At 45.5% G+C, this 20,994-nt stretch overlaps 1 protein-coding gene across 11 annotated transcripts in view; it reads left to right on the forward strand.

The window, feature by feature from the left end:
* The window catches only part of LOC139247636 (zinc finger protein 229-like), a 53,932-nt gene extending 42,214 nt beyond the window's left edge, over positions 1-11,718 (forward strand). For 9 of the 11 annotated variants that reach the window (XM_070871709.1, XM_070871708.1, XM_070871703.1 and 6 more), the window contains one exon: positions 9,850-11,718. In XM_070871709.1, coding sequence (XP_070727810.1) covers positions 10,179-11,381 — 1,203 coding nt within the window. In that variant the 5' untranslated portion in view covers positions 9,850-10,178 and the 3' untranslated portion in view covers positions 11,382-11,718. Of the gene's footprint in view, positions 1-6,770; positions 6,958-9,849 lie in introns of all 11 variants that reach the window. The other 2 variants (XM_070871705.1, XM_070871710.1) reach the window with 1 other exon arrangement.
* Positions 11,719-20,994: the final 9,276 nt, after the last annotated feature.

Genomic DNA, 20,994 nt, shown 5'->3' on the forward strand with positions numbered 1-20,994 from the left:
TGGAGGAGTTTACAGAGCTAGGGAGGGGCGAGGCCATGGAGGGATTTGAAAATAAGTATTAGAATTTTGAATTCAAGGCTTGCTGAACAAAAGCCAGTGTAGGTCAGCGAGCAGAGGGGTGATAGGTGAGCAGGACTTGGTGTGAGTTAGGACACGGGCAGCCGAGTTTTGGATCAACTCTAGTTTATGTAGGGTAGAATGTGGGAGGAGTTGGAATTGTCAAGACCAGAAGTAACAAAGGCATGGATGAGGGCTTCAGCAGTGGATGAGCTGAGGCAAGAGCAGAGACGGGCGATGTTCCAGAGGTGGAAATAGACAATCTTAGTTATGCTGTGGATATGTGGTCAAAAACTTATTTCAGGGTTAAGTATGACACCAAGGTTGCGAACAGACTGGTTCAGCGTCAGACAGAAGTTGGGGAGAGGGATGGAATCAGTGACTAGGGAACGGAGTTTGTGGCAATAACAATTACAAATATCACGATATTTCACAGGCTATCACGTGTAAAATGTGTGGATGAGTTTGTTAAATTCAATCGGTTCCAAAACCGCGTTAACTGATACAGAAAGTAACGGATTTCAAATCTTACATAGAAACATAGAAAACATAGAAAATAGGTGCAGGAGTAGGCCATTCGGCCCTTCGAGCCTGCACCGCCATTCAATGAGTTCATGGCTGAACATGCAACTTCAGTACCCCATTCCTGCTTTCTTGCCATACCCCTTGATCCCCCTAGTAGTAAGGACTACATCTAACTCCTTTTTGAATATATTTAGTGAATTACCCTCAACAACTTTCTGTGGTAGAGAATTCCACAGGTTCACCACTCTCTGAGTGAAGAAGTTTCTCCTCATCTCGGTCCTAAATGGCTTACCTCTTATCCTTAGACTGTGACCCCTGGTTCTGGACTTCCCCAACATTGGGAACATTCTTCCTGCATCTAACCTGTCTAAACCCATCAGAATTTTAAACGTTTATATGAGATCCCCTCTCATTCTTCTGAACTCCAGTAAATACAAGCCCAGTTGATTCAGTCTTTCTTGATATGTCAGTCCCGCCATCCCAGGAATCAGTCTGGTGAACCTTCGCTGCACTCGCTCAATAGCAAGAATGTCCTTCCTCAAGTTAGGAGACCGAAACTGTACACAATACTCCAGGTGTGGCCTCACCAAGGCCCTCTACAACTGTAGTAACACCTCCCTGCCCCTGTACTCAAATCCCCCCCGCTATGAAGGCTAACATGCCATTTGCTTTCTTAACTGCCTGCTGTACCTGCATGCCAACCTTCAATGACTGATGTAGCATAACACCCAGGTCTCGTTGCACCTTCCCTTTTCCTAATCTGTCACCATTCAGATAATAGTCTGTCTCTCTGTTTTTAACACCAAAATGGATAACCTCACATTTATCCACATTATACTTCATCTGCCATGCATTTGCCCACTCACCTAACCTATCCAAGTCACTCTGCAGCCTCATAGCATCCTCCTCGCAGCTCACACTGCCACCCAACTTAGTGTCATCCGCAAATTCGGAGATACTACATTTAATCCCCTCGTCTAAATCATTAATGTACAATGTAAAGAGCTGGGGCCCCAGCACAGAACCTTGCTGTATCCCACTAGTCACTGCCTGCCATTCTGAAAAGTCCCCATTTGCTCCTACTCTTTGCTTCCTGTCTTCCAACCAATTCTCAATCCACGTCAGCACACCAACCACAATCCCATGTGCTTTAACTTTGCACGTTAATCTCTTGTGTGGGACCTTGTCGAAAGCTTTCTGAAAGTCCAAATACACCACATCAACTGGTTCTCCCTTGTCCACTCTACTGGAAACATCCTCAAAAAATTCCAGAAGATTTGTCAAGCATGATTTCCCTTTCACAAATCCATGCTGACGTGGACCTATCATGTCACCTCTTTCCAAATGCGCAGCTATGACATCCAAAATAATTGATTCCATCATTTTACCCACTACCGATGTCAGGCTGACCGGTCTATAATTACGTTTTTTCTCTCCCTCCTTTTTTAAAAAGTGCTGTTACATTATCTACCCTCCACTCCATAGGAACTAATCCAGAATCTATGGAATGTTGGAAAATGACTGTCAATGCATCCGCTATTTCCAAGGCCACCTCCTTAAGTACTCTGGGATGCAGTCCATCAGGCCCTGGGGATATATCGGCCTTCAATCCCGTCAATTTGCCCAACACAATTTCCCTACTAATAAGGATTTCCCTCAGTTCCTCCTCCTCACTAGACCCTCTGACCCATAGAAACATAGAAAATAGGTGCAGGAGTAGGCCATTCGGCCCTTCTAGCCTGCACCGCCATTCAATGAGTTCATGGCTGAACATGCAACTTCAGTACCCCATTCCTGCTTTCTCGCCATACCCGTTGATCCCCCTAGTAGTCAGGACTTCATCTAACTCCTTTTTGAATATATTTAGTGAATTGGCCTCAACAACTTTCTGTGGTAGAGAATTCCACAGGTTCACCACTCTCTGGGTGAAGAAGTTTCTCCTCATCTTGGTCCTAAATGGCTTACCCCTTATCTTAGACTGTGACCCCTGGTTCTGGACTTCCCCAACATCGGGAACATAAAATCATGGCTGATCATTCCCCCAGTATCCCTTTCCTGCTTTCTCTCCATACCGCTTGATCCCTTCAGCCATAAGGGTCATATCTAACTCCTTCTTGAATATATCCAATGAACTGGCATCAACAACTCACTGCGGTAGGGAATTCCACAGGTTAACAACTCTCTGATTGAAGAAGTTTCTCCTCATCTCAGTCCTAAATGGCTTACCCCTTATCCTTTGATAAGGTCCCCTGGTTCCGGACTTCTCCGATATCGGGAACATTCTTCCTGCATCTAACCTGTCCAGTCCCGTCAGAATTTTATATGTTTCAATGAGATCCCCTCTCATCCTTCTGAACTCCAGCGAATAAAGGCCCAGTCAATCCAGTCTCTCCTCATATGTCAGTCCTGCCATCCCGGGAATCAGTCTGGTGAACCTTCGCTGCACTCCCTCAATAGCAAGAACGTCCTTCCTCAGATTAGGAGACCAAAACTTAACACAATATTCCAGGTGAGGCCTCACTAAGGCCCTGTACAACTGCAGTAAGACCTCCCTGCTCCTATACTCAAATCCGATAGCTATGAACGCCCACATACCATTTGCCGCCTTCACCACGTGCTGTACCTGCATGCCAACTTTCAATGACTGATGTAGCATGATACCCAGGTCTCGTTGTACCTCCTCTTTCAGAATCTGCCACCATTCAAATAATATTCTGCCTTCATGTTTTTTCCCCCCAAAGTGGATTAGCTCACATTTATCCACATTATACTGCATCTGCCATGAGTTTGCCCACTCACCTAACCTGTCCAAGTCACCCTGCAGCCTCTTAGCATCCTCCTCACAGCTCACACCGCCACCCAGCTTAGTGTCATCTGCAAACTTGGAGATATTACACTCAATTCCTTCATCTAAATCATTAATGTATCTTGTAAATAGCTGGGGTCCCAGCATTGAGTCCTGCGGCACCCCACTAGTCACTGCCTGCCATTCTGAAAAGGACTCGTTTATCCCAACTCTCTCCTTCCTGTCTGCCAACCAGTTCTCTATCCCCATCAGTACATTACTCCCAATACCAGGTGCTTTGATTTTGCGCACCAATCTCTTATGTGGGACCTTGTCAAAAACCTTTTGAAAGTCCAAATACACCACATCCACTGGTTCTCCCTTGTCCACTTTACTAGGTACATCCTCAAAAAATTCTAGAAGATTTGTCAAGCATTATTTCCCTTTCATAAATCCATGCTGACTTGAACTGACCCTTCCACTGCTTTCCAAATGCGCTGTTATGTCATCTTTAATCATTAATTCCAACATTTTTCCCAATACTGATGTCAGGCTAACTGGTCTATAATTACCCGTTTTCTCTCTCCCGCCTTTTTAAAAAAGTGGTGTTACATTAGCAACCGTCCAGCCCATAGGAACTGATCCAGAGTCGTTAGACTGTTGGAAAATGATCACCAATGCATTCACTATTTCTAGGGCCACTTCCTTGAGTGTTCTGGGATGCAGACTATCATGCCCTGGGGATTTATCGGCCTTCAATCCCATCAATTTCCCTCACACAATTTCCCGTCTAATAAGGATTTCCTTCAGCTCCTCCTTCTCACTAGACCCTCGGTCCGCTAGTATTTCCGGAAGGTTATTGGTGTCTTCATAAAGACAGAACCAAAGTATTTGTTCAACTGGTCTGCCATTTCTTTGTTCCCCATTATAAATTCACCTGAATCTGACTGCAAGGGACCTACGTTTGTCTTCACTAATCTTTTTCTCTTCACATATCTATAGAAGCTTTTGCAGCCGGTTTTTATGTTCCCAGCAAGCTTCCTCTCAAACTCTATTTTCCGCCTCCTAAATTAAACCCTTTGTCCTCCTCTGCTGAATTATAAAATTCTCCCAGTCCTCAGATTTGCTGCTTTATCTGACCAGTTGATATGCCTCCTCCTTAGATTGAACATTATACTTAATTTCCCTTGTTAGCCACCGTTGAGCCACCTTCCCCGTTTTATTTTTACTCCAGACACGGATGTACAATTGTTGAAGTTCATCAATGTGATCGTTAAATGTTTGCCATTGCCAAGCCACCGTCAACCCGTTAAGTATCATTCACCAGTCTATTCTAGCCAATTCATGTCTCATACCATCGAAGTTACCTTTCCTTAAGTTCAGGACCCAAGTCTCTAAATTAACTGTGTCACTCTCCATCTTAATAAAGAATTCTACCATATTATGGTCACTCTTCCCCAAGGGGCCTCACAAACAAGAGTGCTAATTAGTCCTTTCTCATTACACATCAGCCAGCCTAGGATGGCCAGCCCTCTAGTTGGTTCCTCGGCATATTGGTCTCGAAAACCATCCGTAAAAGACTCCAGGAAATCCTCCTCCACCGCATTGCTACCAGGTTGGTTAGCCCAATCAATATGCAGATTAAAGTCGCCCATAATAACTGCTGTACCTTTGTTGCACGCATCCCTAATTTCTTATTTGATGCTGTCCCCAACCTCACTACTACAGTTTGGTGGTTTGTACATCACTCCCACTAGCGTTTTCTGCCCTTTGGTATTCCGTAGCTCCATCCATACTGATTCCACATCATCCAAGCTAATGTCCTTCCTTACTCTTGTGTTAATTTCCTCTTTAACCAGCAACACCACCCCACCTCCTTTTCCATTCTGTCTATCCTTCCTGAATGTTGAATACCACTGAATGTTGAGTTCCCAGCCTTGGTCACCCTGGAGCCATGTCTCCGTGATGCCAATTACATCATATCTGTTAACAGCTATCTGTGCAGTTAATTCGTCCACCTTATTCCGAATACTCCTCGCATCAGGCTTGTCTTTCGAACACACTTTGCCCCTTTAGAATTTTGCTGTAATGTGGCCCTTTTTGGTTTTTGTCTTGGGTTTCTCTGCCCTCCACTTTTACTTTTCTTCTTTCTACACCTGAATCCTTCTCCGTTCACCTACACTCACTGATTCCTGGTATTGTTGTTGATGTAAAAAAATTCTAAATTAATGACACTGCCCTCTGAACACCACTTAAATACAATTGTTGACATTTACAATGGGTTTGCTTCTGCCCCCATTCTACTTCCCTCTGTCTCCCTGCATAGGTTCCCATCCCCCGACCATATTAGTCTAATCCCTCCCCAACAGAACTAGCAAACACTCCCCCTACGGCATTGGTTCCGGTCCTTCCCAGGTGTAGATCAATTGTACTGGTCCCACCTCCCCCAGAACCAGTTTCAATATTCCAGGAATTTGAATCCCTCTCTTCTGCACCACTTCTCAAGCCACGTATTCCTCTGAGCTATCCTGCGCTTCCCACTCTGACCAGCACGTGGCATTGGTAGCAATCCTGAGATTACTACCTTTGAGGTCCTACTTTTTAATTTAGCTCCTAGCTCCATAAATTCGTCTTGTAGGACCTCAAACAGAACAAGTTTGGGGTTTATATGATAGAAGGCAAACGAGGTGAGAAGTGATATAAGTTAGATTAAGAAAAAGCACTAAAATGGAACATCAGTTGGTCTCCTGTGATCATGGAGCAATCAAATATTCGAAACACTGTGTTTGAAACACAGATAATTTATTCAACATTTATACAGGCTACCAATTTCCAGCTCAGGTATAGGGGCTCTGAAGATCATCAGAAACGAACAAGAGCTGCCAGAATGAACATGTTTCAGTGTCCAATGCAATCACAGTAAATCCTGTCCTATTCACAAATGCAGCCTTTCTCCTCAGCCCATTTAAAACTGAGATGAGGAGGAATTTCTTTTCTCAGAGGGTTGTAAATCTGGAATTCTCTGCCCCAGAGAGCCACGGGGGCTGGTTCATTGAATATATTTAAGGCGGAGATGGACAGATTTTTGAGCGATAAGGGAGTAAAGGGCTCTGGGGAGCGGGCAGGGAAGTGGAGTTGACTCTATGATCAGATCAGCCATGACCTTATTGAATGGGGAGCAGGCCCGGGGGTCCGGGTGGCCCACTCCTGCTCCGATTTCTCATGGTCTTATGTACCCAGCATGCCCCGCGGGGAAGAATGTGCCGCTCCCAGACTACAGGAGCTCAGTGCGCAGGCGCGGGTCCTGGGGGGGGAGGGGCTTTGGAGCATGTGCGGTGCGGGTAATGGCGGAAGCCACACGTTTTGGGCAGGCTCCTCAGAAGTGTCCTTTTCATCGGTACAGAGCGGAGTAATGAACCAGCGGGGAGCCGGAGAGGCTTCATAAACAACCGGTGCCCGCCGCAAGCCCGAAATAATAACCGGAATATCGGCGGTTGCAGCTTCGGGGCTTTCTCCCGGTCACAGGCCCAGGCTAACGGCGGACATTTTGGTGTAGGAAGTCAGGTTCAACGGTCTGCTATCTATATTCAGTGAGTAGCAAAGCGCATGTGCGGCCATGTTGGTGCAGGAACAATGTGAATGATGTCAGTGTCTGGAACTGAACCAAGCCAGAGTCAGCACCTTCAGGGGAGGGGAACCAGTGAGTGTAGAACTGAATCCAGCCAGAGTCAGCACCTTCAGGGGAGGGGAACCAGTGTGTGTAGAACTGAACTCAGCCAGAGTCAGCACCTTCAGGGGAGGGGAACCAGTGAGTGTAGAACTGAACCCAGCCAGAATCGGAGGGGAAACTGTCTAGAACATAAGCAATTGGAGCAGGTGTAGACCATTTGGCCCCTTGAGCCTGCTCCCCATTCAATAAGATAATTGCTGATCCGATCATGGATTAGGTTCCAATTCCCCGTCCGCTCCCCATAACCCTTTACTCCCTTATTGCTCAAAAATGTGCCTATCTTCACCTTAATTATGTTTCACTCTCCATCTTAATAAAGAATTCTACCATATTATGGTCACTCTTCCCCCAAGGGGCCTCGCACAACAAGATTGCTAATTAGTCCTCTCTCATTACACATCAACCAGTCTAGGATGGCCAGCTCTCTAGTTGGTTCCTCGACATATTGGTCTCGAAAACCATCCCTAATACACTCCAGGAAATCCTCCTCCACCGCATTGCTACCAGTTTGGTTAGCCCAATCAATATGTGGATTAAAATCGCCCATGATAACTGCTGTACCTTTATTGCACGCATCCCTAATTTCTTATTTGGTGCTGCCCCCAACCTCACTACTACTGTTTGGTGGTCTGTACATAACTCCCACTAGCGTTTTCTGCTCTTTGGTATTCCGTAGCTCCATCCATACTGATTCCACATCATCCAAGCTAATGTCCTTCCTTACTATTGTGTTAATTTCCTCTTTAACCAGCAACGCCACCCCACCTCCTTTTCCATTCTGTCTATCCTTCCTGAATGTTGAATACCCCTGGATGGTGAGTTCCCAGCCTTGGTCACCCTGGAGCCATGTCTCCATGATGCCAATTACATCATATCGGTTAACAGCTCTCTGTGTAGTTAATTCGTCCACCTTATTCCGAATACTCCTCGCATTGAGGCACAGAGCCTTCAGGCTTGTGTTTTTAACACACTTTGCCCCTTTAGAATTTTGCTGTAATTTGGCCCGACACTTTAACCGTCCTACACTTCAATCTATTTTCCCAGTCCACTTTTGCCCAATTTGCCCTCATACCTTTGTAGTCTCCATCATTTAAGCTTAGAACGCTGGTTTGAGATCCAAATTTCTCGCTCTCCATCTGAATTTGAAATTCAACCACGCTATGATCACTCATTCCAAGGGACTCCTTTATTCGGAGATTGTTTATTAATCCTATCTCATTACACAGGACCAGATCTAAGATAGCCAGCACTTCAGAGGAGGAGAGAGAGAGGAAACCAGTTATTGTAGAACTGAACCCAGTCAGAGTCAGCAGCATCAGGGGAGGAGAGAGAGGGGAACCAGTGAATGTAGAACTGAACCCAGCCAGAGTCAGCATCTTCAGGGGAGGTGAGGAACCAGTGAGTGTGGAACTGAACCCAGCCAGAGTCAGAACCTTTAGGGGCGGAGAGAGAAAGGAACGTGTGATTGAAGAACTGAACCCAGCCAGAGTCAGCACCATCAGAGGAGCAGAGAGTGGGAAACGTGTGATTGAAGAACTGAACCCAGCCAGAGTCAGCACCATCAGGGGAGGGGAGGGAGAGGAACCAGTGAGTGTAGAACTGAACCCAGCCAGAGTCAGCATAAGAACATCAGAAGAAGTAGGCCATACGGCCCCTCGAGTCTGCTCCACCATTTAATACGATCATGGTTGAGCCGATCATGGACTCAGGTCCACTTCTCTGTCTGCTCCCCATAACCGCTTATTCCCTTATCGATTAAGAAATTGTCTATCTCTGTCTTAAATTTATTCAATGAGCCAGCTTCCACAGCTCTCTGAGGCAGCAAATTGCACAGATTTACAATCATTTGAGGGAAGACATTCCTCCTCATCTCAGTTTTAAATGGGCGGCCCCTTATTCTAAGATTATGCCCCTAGTTCTAGTCTCCCCTATCAGTGGAAACATCCTCTCTGCATCCACCTTGTCAAGCTCCCTCATAATCTTACACGTTTCGATAAAATCACCTCTCATTCGTCTGAATTCCAATGAGTAGAGGCCCAACCTTCTCAACCTTTCCTCATAAGTCAACCCCCTCATCTCCGGAATCAACCTTGTGAACCTTCTCTGAACTGCCTCCAAAGAAGTATCTCCTTTCTTAGATATGGAAACCAAAACTGTATGCAGTATTCTAGGTGTGGCCTCACCAATACCCCGTATAACTGTAGCAAGACATCCCTGCTTTTATACAACGTCTCCTTTGCAATAAAGGCCAAGATTCCATTGGCCTTCCTGTTCACTTGCTGTACCCGCATACTTACCTTTTGTGTTTCATGCAGCAGGACTCCCCAGGTCCCGCTGTACTGCAAATATTTCTCCATTTAAATAATAACATGCTCTTCGAATTTTTTTCTGCCAAAGTGCATAACCTCACACTTTCCAACATTATACTCCATCTGCCAAATTTTTGCCCACTCACTTAGCCTGTCTATGTCCTTTTGCAGGTTTTTTGTGTCCTCCTCGCACATTACATTTCCTCCCATCTTGGCAACATTACACTCGGTCCCTTCATCCAATTCATTAATCTAGATTGTAAATAGTTGGGGGCCCAACACTGATTCCTGCAACACCCCACTAGTTACTGATTGCCAAACTGAGAATTTATCCCGAATCTCTGTTTTCTGTTAGTTAACCAATCCTATCCATGCGAATATATTACTCCCAACCCCGTGAACTATTATCTTGTGCGGTAATCTTTTATTATCTCCTTTTACAGAATATTAGAAGGGAAGATTTTCAGACAGGAAACACAAACCAAACATCACGTCAAGATCTGACAGAGTCAATCGATTCATCAGGACCTGAATATCATCGGCCTTTGAAAGTGGAAGGAGAAATGTTTGTCTGTTCTGTCTGTTGGAAAAGATATCAAACATCAGTGTGACTGGAAAAGCACCGAGACACACACACCCGAGTGAGTGTTCCAGTGCACTGCCTGTGGAAAGAGCTTTAACCAATTAAACAGACTGAAAAATCATCGCACCATTCACAGCGCGAAGAAACTGTAAACGTGTTGTGTGCGAGGCTTCAACCCATCGTCCAACCATGGAGAGTCACAAGGATACCCGCACCATGGAGAAACCGTGGAAATGTGACTGTGGGAAGGTATTCAGATCACCGTCTGAGCTGGAAATTCATCGACGCAGTCACACTGGGGAGAGACCGTTCACCTGCTCAGAGTGTGGGAAGGGATTCACTCGATTATCCCACCTGCAGTCACACCAACGCACTCACACTGGGGCAAGGCCGTTCACCTGCGCTGAGTGTGGGAAGGGATTTACTCAGTCATCCAACCTGCTGGCACACCAGCGAGTTCACACTGGGGAGAGGCCATTCCCCTGCTCAGAGTGTGGGAAGGGATTCACATTTTCAGCCGACCTGCTGAGACACCAGCGAGTTCACACTGGGGAGAGGCCGTTCACCTGCTCTGAGTGTGGGAAGGGATTCACTCGGTCATCCACCCTGCTGGCACACCAGCGAGTTCACACTGGGGAGAGGCCATTCACCTGCTCAGAGAGTGGGAAGGGATTCACTGGGTCATCCCAACTTGTAGCTCACTGGCGAGTTCACACCGGGGAGAGACCGTTCACCTGCTCTGAGTGTGGGAAGGGATTCACTTATTCATCCATCCTGCGGATACACCAGCGAGTTCACACTGGGGAGAGGCCATTCACTTGCTCTGAGTGTGGGATGGAATTTACTCAGTCATCCAACTTGCGGAAACACCAGCGAGTTCACACTAGGGAGAGGCCATTCACCTGCTCTGAGTGTGGGAAGGGATTCACTCGGTTATCCACCCTGCTGGCACACCAGCGAGTTCACACTGGGGAGAGGCTATTCACCTGCTCAGAGTGTGGGAAGGGATTCACTCGGTCATTCAGCCTGCTGATACACATGCGAGTTCACACCGGGGAGAGGCCATTCACCTGCTCTGAGTGTGGGAAGGGATTCACATGTTCAGCCGACCTGCTGAGACACCAGCGAGTTCACACTGGGGAGAGGCCGTTCACCTGCTTTGAGTGTGAGAAGGGATTCATTCGATCATCCGAACTGCTGATACACCAGCGAGTTCACACTGGGGAGAGGCCATTCACCTGCTCAGAGTGTGGGAAGGGATTCATTCGGTCATCCACGCTGCTGACACACCAGCGAGTTCACACTGGGGAGAGGCCATTCACCTGCTCAGAGTGTGGGAAGGGATTCACTCGGTCATCCCACCTGCTAACACACCAGCGAGTTCACAAGTGACTGCAGGGGTTGGAATCTGCTGTTATTACTGCTGTTAATCACATCCCGACTGAACCATGTTCATTCTGACAGTTGGGATTTGTTTCTGCTGATGTTAATAACCCTATAACTGGGCTGGACTTTAATATTCAGGATATATTGCTGATTGTGTTCTCGGGGCTGCAGTGTCCATTTAAGAAACGCTGTGTGTTATCTTTCCCCTTAATTCAGCAACTCTCAACAGAAAGTTAGTTTGCAATAAAATTATGAACTTTTACTTTAATCCTAAATTGATCTTTGGTACAAAATCTGCAATAGTGTGTGAAAGTTTCGACTGAATAAAATGTCCAATTAGAAAGAGCTTGCTGACAATTCTTCCTGACTTGCACATTACACACAGTGGCCCCTCCATTATCCACCAGAAAGAAGGGGAATGGGAATTGGTGGGGAATTCGTGTCCCCAAATGTTGCCCCTCCCATCTGGTGCAGCAATCCCCTCGGCACGGGAATAGAGACAAGTCCAGACCAAAACTGTGCGCAGTACTCCAGGTGTGGTCTTACCAGTGCCCTGTACAGGTGTAGCAGGACTTCCCTACTTTCATACTCCATCCCTCTTGCAATAAAGGCCAGTATTCCATTTGCCTTCCTGATTACTTGCTGTACTTGCATGCTAACTTTTTGAGTTTCATGTAGAAGAACCTCCAGATCCCTTTGTACTACAGCATTTTGCAATAATCCCCATTTAAATAATTTTGTTTTTTCTTTTTCCTACCAAAGGGGATAACCTGACATTTTACCACATGGTCCATCTGCCAGATTTTTGCTCGTTATAGAAACATAGAAAATAGGTACAGGAATAGGCCATTCGGCCCTTCGAGCCTGCACCACCATTCAATGCTTTCTCCCCATATCCCTTTAGCTGTAAAGGCCACCTCTAACTCCCTGTTGAATATATCGAACGAACTGGCCTGAACAACTTTCTGTGGTAGAGAATTCCACAGGTTCAAAATTCTCTGAGTGAAGAAGTTTCTCCTCATCTCAGTCTTAATTGGCTTACCCCTTATCCTTAGAATGTGACACCTGGTTCTGGACTTCCCCAACATCCGGAACATTCTTCCTGCATCTAACCTGTCCAATCCCGTCAGAATTTTGTGTTTATATGAGATCCCCTCTTATTCTTCTAAATTCCAGTGAATATAAGCCTAGTCAATCCAGTCTTTCTTCATATGTCAGTCCTGCCATCCCAGGAATCAGTCTGGTGAACCTTTGCTGCACTCCCTCAATAGCAAGAATGTCCATCCTCAGATTAGGAGACCAAAACTGTACACAATATTCAAGGTGTGGCCTCACCAAGGCCCTGTACAACTGCAATGATACTTCCCTGCTCCTATACTCAAATCCCCTCGCTATGAAGGCCAACATGCCATTTGCCGCCTTCACTGGCTGCTATATCTGCATGCCAACTTTTAATGACTGATGTACCATGACACCCAGATCTCGATGCACCTCCCCTTTTCCGAATCTGTCACCATTCAGGTAATATTCTGCCTTCGTGTTTTTGCCACCAAATTGGATAACCTCACATTTATCTACATCATACTGCATCTGCCATGCATTTGCCCACTCATGCAACCTGTCCAAGCCACCCTGCAGCCTCTTAACATCCTGCTCACAGCTCACACTGCCACCCAGTTTAGTGTCATCTGCAAAATTGGAGAGATTACATTCAATTCCTTTGTCTAAATCATTAATGTATATTGTGAATATCTGAGGTCTCAGCACTGAACCTTGCGGTTCCCCCACTAGTCACTAACTGCCATTCTGAAAAGGACCCATTTATGCCTACTCTTTGCTTCCTGTCTGCCAACCAGTTCTCTATCCACGTCATTACATTACCCCCCAATACCATGTGCTTTAATTTTGCACACTAATCTCTTTTGTGGGACCTTGTCAAAAGCCTTTTGAAAGTACAAATACACCACATCCACTGGCTCTCCCTTGTCCACTCTACTAGTTACATCCTCAAAAAATTCTCGAAGATTTGTCAAGCATGATTTCCCTTTCATAAATCCATGCTGACTTGGACCGATCCTGTCACTGCTTTCCAAATGCGCTGCTGTTACATCTTTAATAATTGATTCCAACATTTTCCCCACTACTGATGTCAGGCTAACCGGTCTTTAATTCGGTTTTCTCGTTCACTTCTTAAAAAAGTGGTATTACACTCGCTGCCCTTAAATCTATAGAAACTGATCCAGAATCGATAGAATAATGGAAAATGACCACCAATGCATCCACTATTTCTAGGACCATTTTCTTAAGTACTCTGGGATGCAGTCTATCAGGCCCTGGGGATTTATCGGCCTTCAATCCCATAAATTTCCGTAACACAATTTCCTGACTAATCAGGATTTCCTTCAGTTTCCCCTTCTCGCTAGACCCTCGGTCCCCTAATATTTCTGAAAGGTTATTTGTGTCTTCCTTAGTGAAGACAGAACCAAAGTATTTGTTCAATTGGCCTGCCATTTCTTTGTTCCCCATTATAAATTTACCTGATTCTGACTGCAAGCGACCTAGCGTTTGTTTTCACTTATCTTTTTCTCTTCACATATCTACAGAAGCTTTTGCAGTCAGTTTTTATGTTTCCTGCAAGCTTCCTCTCATAGGGGAAATCATGGTTTACTAATTTACTGGAATTCTTTGAGGATATAACGAGCATGATGGATAGAGGTGTACCGATGGATGTGGTGTATTTAGATTACCAAAAGGCATTCGATAAGGTGCCACACAAAAGGTTACTGCAGAAGATAGAGGTATGCGGAGTCAGAGGAAATGTATTGGCATGGATAGAGAATTGGCTGGCGAACAGAAAGCAGAGAGTCGGGATAAATGGGTCCTTTTCGGGTTGGAAATCGGTGGTTAGTAGTGTGCCACAGGGATCGGTGCTGGGACCACAACTGTTTACAATATACATAGATGACCTGGAAGAGGGGACAGAGAGTAGTGTAACAAAATTTGCAGATGACACAAAGATTAGTGGGAAAGCGGGTTGTGTAGAGGACACAGAGAGGCTGCAAAGAGATTTGGATAGGTTAAGCGAATGGGCTAAGGTTTGGCAGATGGAATACAATGTCGGAAAGTGTGAGGTCATCCACCTTGGGAAAAAAAACAGTAAAAGGGAATATTATTTGAATGGGGAGAAATTACAACATGCTGAGGTGCAGAGGGACCTGGGGGTCCTTGTGCATGAATCCCAAAAAGTTAGTTTGCAGGTGCAGCAGGTAATCAGGAAGGCGAATGGAATGTTGGCCTTCATTGCGAGAGGGATGGAGTACAAAAGCAGGGAGGTCCTGCTGCAACTGTATAGGATATTGGTAAGGCCGCACCTGGAGTACTGTGTGCAGTTTTGGTCACCTTTCTTAAGGAAGGATATACTGGCTTTGGAGGGGGTACAGAGACAATTCACTAGCTGATTCCGGAGATGAGGGGCTTACCTTATGATGATAGATTGAGTAGATTGGGTCTTTACTCGTTGGAGTTCAGAAGGATGAGGGGTGATCTTATAGAAACATTTAAAATCATGAAAGGGATAGACAAGATAGAGGCAGAGAGGCTGTTTCCACTGGTCAGGGTGACTAGAACTAGGGGGCACAGCCTCAAAATACGGGGGAGCCAATTTAAAACTGAGTTGAGAAGGAATTTCTTCTCCCAGAGGGTTGTGAATCTGTGGAATTCTCTGCCCAAGGAAGCAGTTGAGGCTAGCTCATTGAATGTATTCAAGTCAGAGATAGATAGATTTTTTACCAATAAGGGAATTAAGGGTTACAGGGAGCGGGCGGGTAAGTGGAGCTGAGTCCACGGCCAGATCACCCATGATCTTATTGAATGGCGAAGCAGACTCGAGGGGCTAGACGGCCTACTCCTGTTCCTAATTCTTATGTTCTTATACTCTCTTTTTTCTCTCAGATGTTGCCTGACCTGCTGAGATTTCCAGCAGTTTGTTATTATTTCAGACTTTAGCATCTGCAGTATTTTGCTTTTGTATTAAGAAAGAAAGACTTGCATTGATATAGTGCCTTTCATGTCCACCAAACATCTCAAATGCTTTACAGCCAATGAAGTACTTTTGGAGTGTAGTCACTGTTGTACTGTGGGAAACGCGGCAGCCAATTTGAACACAGCAAGCTCCCACAAACAGCAATGTGATAAATGACCGGATACCCTGTCCATGTTATATTGGAAGATCGGGATATGTTATGGCAGGTCAGGGTCATAAAAGGAGCAGCATGCGGCCCAGGGAGCAGCATGGAGGCATGCAGCTTCAGGGAGCAACGCGAGCTGTGAAGGCAGCAAAGAGTGACATCATCAAGGTCCAGGTTGATGATTGGACCATGGGTCGGTGCAGCAGGAGCAGCGAGGTCGGGGCGAAGAAGCGGCGAGAGACTGTGGAGGGATGTGATTGGGGCCCAGGAGAGGCGTGAGTTCGGGGCCAGGGGCCCAGGGGCAACACGGGCCAGCCCACACTGTGATATGTGTGTGCACTAGGTCCATGCAACAGAGCTGGTCTTCAGTCGTCCTGGTTAATCCTCGCCACTGGACCAAGACCTAGCTCTGTCAAGCCTGTGTGGTGGCTGGTGTGCAACGGCCATCAAACGTTAAAAAAATGCATGCACAGTCATCTTCCACCCTTTGGGATGTAGTTCAGGACCTGGAATATTAGGTTCTTTATTGAAACACCTGTGAACTCATCCTATTTTGGCGTGGAAGCAAGTCATCCTCATTGCGAGGGACTGCCTATGATGATGATTTTCCCCCTCCTAATTAAACCCTTTCTCCTCTGCTGAATTCTAAATTTCTCCCAGTCCTCAGGTTTGTTGCTTTTTCTGGCCAATTTATATGCCTCTTCCTTGGATTTAACACTATCCCTAATTTCCCTTGTTAGCACGGTTGAGCTGTAAATGTAGATTATTTTCTCTCAATCTGGTTCAGCAAAATTACTGAAACGAATACCATTTGTGCTTTAAACAAAGCAAGCTTTTATTTCAAAAGCAAATCCCGATCGGGGACCTTATCAGACAGAAGGAATGCAACTCTGATAGATCGCACCCACTTCCTACGGACAAAGTGATGTTACATTGTAAAGGGACGACGGTTATACATTTTCGGCAAAAGATAACAAGATAGGGCTAGAGTGACATCCTAGTTCAGCCTATCACTTTTGATCCCTCTTTCCCTTTGTCCACTCATAAGCCGACCTAAGTATGGTCTGATTTTAAACAAAGACCTTCTGTTAATGTTTCAGGTTAATAACATGATTTTATAAGACCTTGAGGTTTTTCTGCAAGCTGTGGGTTTTGTTTCAATATGTGTTAGTGTTGTAACATTTCGCAGTCTCAAATCTGAGATGTCATGGCTATTCCCCCATGAATTCTTTGTTAGCTTATACTGTCCCTATACAATTCCCACGTTCTCAACTTCAATGTCTCTATACATTTTTAAACATTCACATTCCCCCCTTTTATCATTCCATGATAACACTTAGGATCATTCTAGGAGTATCGCATTCATCCGTTCACACTCTATTTCCTGAATCATATTGTTGTTAGTGTCGACTAGTTCTTTAGTTCGTTGAATCATAACTCGGGAGCCCTTGACCACAAGAGGGTTTGCTAACCTTGCCATCATTACTTTACAACAAAGGTTAAGGCAACCAACAATTAGATAGGATCTCCAAAATCCATCTGATAGCCAATCAAACCAGCTAGATCCTTCTGCTGGTGTGGATAACTTCTTCACCTCCCTTCTTATGTGATCAGCGAGATTGGTTATGTTTTCTGAACAATCAGGAATGTAAGTGCAACATTCAGATCCTATCAGGGCACATGTTCCCCCTTTCTCAGCTAACAGGTAATCGAGGGCCATTCGGTTTTGTAATGCTACGGTCCTTATTGCTACCATTTCAGCTGTGATGCCCTCCAGAGCTTCAGCAGTATGGTTAGCTATCTGTTCCAATATCGTTTCTAGGTTCTGTACTTCGTCCATGAGACGTCTTATCCCGATTGGGAACATTAAGACCCCAAAGAACTTGTCGGTGGGGGTGATGGCTCGCTTGTATCGGCTGGAGGCATGTGCTTCCGCCAGGGTACGTACTTGCCGCACAAATGGCACCACATATCCCAGATATCAGAACCCTGTCCATCGCCAAGGCAACCAAGGATTCGGATCGTGAGAGTGGATGGTGACTCGTGCACCTGTGGTGAGGTTGAGACTGTGTGGGCAATTGCTGTACCCTACGATATGTCCCTTGTTACTGGTGTCATTTCGGGTTAGACATATGTCCCCGGTTGGCCTCCCAATCCCTGAGGTATTGGTCAGGGCTATGAATGGGGGTTCCTTTTCACGGTTGTAGGTTGGTTGGTACCATCCCTGGAATGTCTGACTAATGGGATCTCCAGCACTCTCCCACTTGGTGACCTCCCCGTGGTCGTTCATGTGGTAACGGTATGATACTCCTCCTGATCTCTGTGATCCCTCTTTTGACCCGCCTTTCCTCTCTCGTATTTGTATTGGCCCCCCCTCCTCTCGTGATAGTTTGGCTCTGAATCCATCTGACAGTCTCAGTTAGGGTCAGTGGAACGGGGCGCAAAGGAATTCCCCCTTTGGAATGTATAGGGATATGTGAACACACCCAACATCTAGAAAAGTTCCCATTTTGCACATAAACATAAGACATGTACAAAAAGGTGTTTACATGGAGCTCTCGTCTCTGTCTCCCTTCCCATGCACTGAAACTGTCATATATCAACACTATTATACAGACTGTGGCATACAGACACAGTTTCATCTTATGGCTCAGGATTCAGATAAATAGTCCAATTATTTTGTTGATTAAAAGAGTTCAGTTTTCCCGTCTCTCTTCTCAGATCACCGTCGGTGTAGCTGGCTGTCTATCACTACGGGTAAAAGTTCAAACTGGTCCACGTTCCAATTAGGATGCCAACGGCCTTGTTCAGCTATGGAGAAGAGGAAGTCTGGAACAGAAACAGGAGTTAGAATAACCAGTAAAATAGGTTCGTTAGAGGGTGGTGAGCTTGCAGTGGTGCAGGTGAACCCAGGCACTTTTCCCCTCAACCTTGGCTGCAGTGGGGGTAGTGAGTAACACCTGAAAAGGCCCCTCCCATTGTGGCTCTAATCCCTTCCGAATCCATACTTCCCTGGAGCCATGAGGGACAATTCGGGTAAAACTGGGAGGTCAAGGTGAGCATCTTGAACCTGGTTGTGAGCTAGTCGCAGAGCCTGAGTCAGAGAAAGAACATAGGTGGTCATCAGTCGAGCTGAGATACCATATCTAGAAACAATTTCCCTCATTAACACCTTAACAACAGTTTGAGCCTTATTCTCCAGGGTAGGGTAGGCTTCAATCCATCTGCTAAACACATCTACTATTACTAACACATATTTGTAACACTGAACTTTTTGCAACTCAATGTAGTCCAACTGAAATGTCTCAAAGGGACCTTCGGGTAGGGGCGTTTTACCCCAATCACAGGGGACTCCCTTCCCTGGATTATGTTGCTGGCAAACCAGGCAACGACTACTGATGTTCTGGGCGAGCGCCTGGAGTCTAGGGTGCCACCAAGTAGCCAAAAGTGTGTCACTCGTGGTCCTTGCTCCACAATGAGTAACAAAATGCATACATTCAATAACCCATAGAGCCAACTCGTCAAACATGCAAATCTGTTCCGCGGGAGTGGTCCAGAGTTTAGAAACATTGTCATAAGTACATGCATAATATTTCCACAACAGTTTATCTTTTTCAGGAGCGTCCTCCTGTGCTTTTATAACATCTTGGATGGTTGGCATTGGTTTTTCTGAGGCTAACTTATCCTTCACAGGATTTTTAGTCTGAATCATAATTTTGGGCACTACCATCTGTTGGTCACGAGAGGCCTGTTTAGCCTCTTTGTCAGCACAGTGGTTCCCTATATCAACCGGGGATTTTCCAGTGGTGTGGGCGGTACATTTAACAACGGCAATGTGCTTGGGGAGCATGAGGGCTTGCAACAAATCAGATACTAGTTGCTTATGGGATATCTCATTCCCCTGTGAGGTTAGGAATCCCCTATTTTTCCATAATTGTCCGAAATCATGGGCCACCCCAAAGGCATACCTAGAGTCGGTATAGATATTGACTTTGAGATCTTTGGCCAAGATACAGGCTCGGGTGAGGGCGAATAGTTCAGCTTGTTGGGCAGAATAGGCAGTTTCAAAAGCGGCAGATTCCAAGACCTGATTCTCCTGGTTTACTATGGCGTAATCTTCCCTGACTGATGTGGATCTTCCAGTGGTACATCAACTAAAACAATCATGACTGGGTTCTTCCTCATCTTGGGGCGGCTCAGTAAGAAAACAGGCTGGATTAATTGCAGCACAGTGCCGAAAGATCAGCTTAGGATTGTTTTGTAAGTAGATCTCATATCTGCTTTGCCTGGCCATGGTAAGGTGTTGAGTCTGCAGTTGGCCCAGGAGGGCAGCTACGGAGTGAGAGGTGTACACAACAATATCCTGCTGGAGGGTAAGGTTGGCAACAGATTGAAGGCTATTGTAGATGGCGGTTAATATTTGAGTGCATACAGGGTGCTCCAAGGCAACGGGGTCTATGCTTATCCCCGTGTTTCTGAGTTAAGACAGCAGTAGCACAGTCTTTCAGGATTGTACAGTACAGTTGAAAGGGCCGGTCATAGAGGGGCCGGCCCAAAGCCAGAGCTTGCAGCAGGGCTGTCTTTAGTTCCTTAAAGGCTTGGACATCTGCGGTTTATTGACTTCCGTATATTTCAATAAATCTTTCCATGAATTCATCGGCAGTTTCTTCTCGTTTGGGTTTAGTTTCTAATACTGCGGCCATACTGATGGGCTTCTGAAGGGTCGTGGTGAGAGCATTAAAGATAGCGTTTAGGCGATCCTGGACATCGTTAGGGTGAGCAACCAACAATGCATCATGAGTAGCATGTCCTAGGTGAGTTAGAAATCGGGCATGCTCAGTTGGGCTCAGGGTTTGCTTTACCAGGGCCCATAGGTCCCTTGATTCTGCATTATATCCATGCATGTCGAGGTCACTCCGTGAAATCGGAGGTCAGGGTTAAGTTGGGTTTGTGGATCCCTTTCAGCTTATTTATCTTAGCCTTTTAACTCTTCAATTTGTTTTGTTTGAGTATCTATTTCTTTATTGTATCAGGCAAGTATTATGACATAAGCTAGTTCTGTTTTTATTTTTATTCTGACTATCGCACCATTCCTCTGTTAGGTGAGTCTTTTTCTATTAAGAAATCCAAATTGATAATGTTCAGTATGAAACGGCTGTCAATGGAAAGGGTTAACTCATTTGCAGGTTTGTAAGAAGACCTGATGTCATTACGTGACTTCACGTAACCATCTGAAAAAAAAATCTTTTCATCAGGAAAGGCAGTATTTGATTAAACTCCAATGTTTTTAACTTCTTATTCAAGTACTTGCCAAAGATATATTTTTTAATTGATTTAAAACGAGACCACAAATTTTTAATAGCTATTTGTTTACTGAAATTCAATTTCGTCATCAGCCTCGGTCAATGCAAAGCCAACCATTTTAACTACGT

Source organism: Pristiophorus japonicus, unplaced genomic scaffold (assembly GCF_044704955.1).
Source record: "Pristiophorus japonicus isolate sPriJap1 unplaced genomic scaffold, sPriJap1.hap1 HAP1_SCAFFOLD_278, whole genome shotgun sequence".
In the NCBI taxonomy this organism is placed as follows: Eukaryota; Metazoa; Chordata; class Chondrichthyes; family Pristiophoridae; genus Pristiophorus; species Pristiophorus japonicus.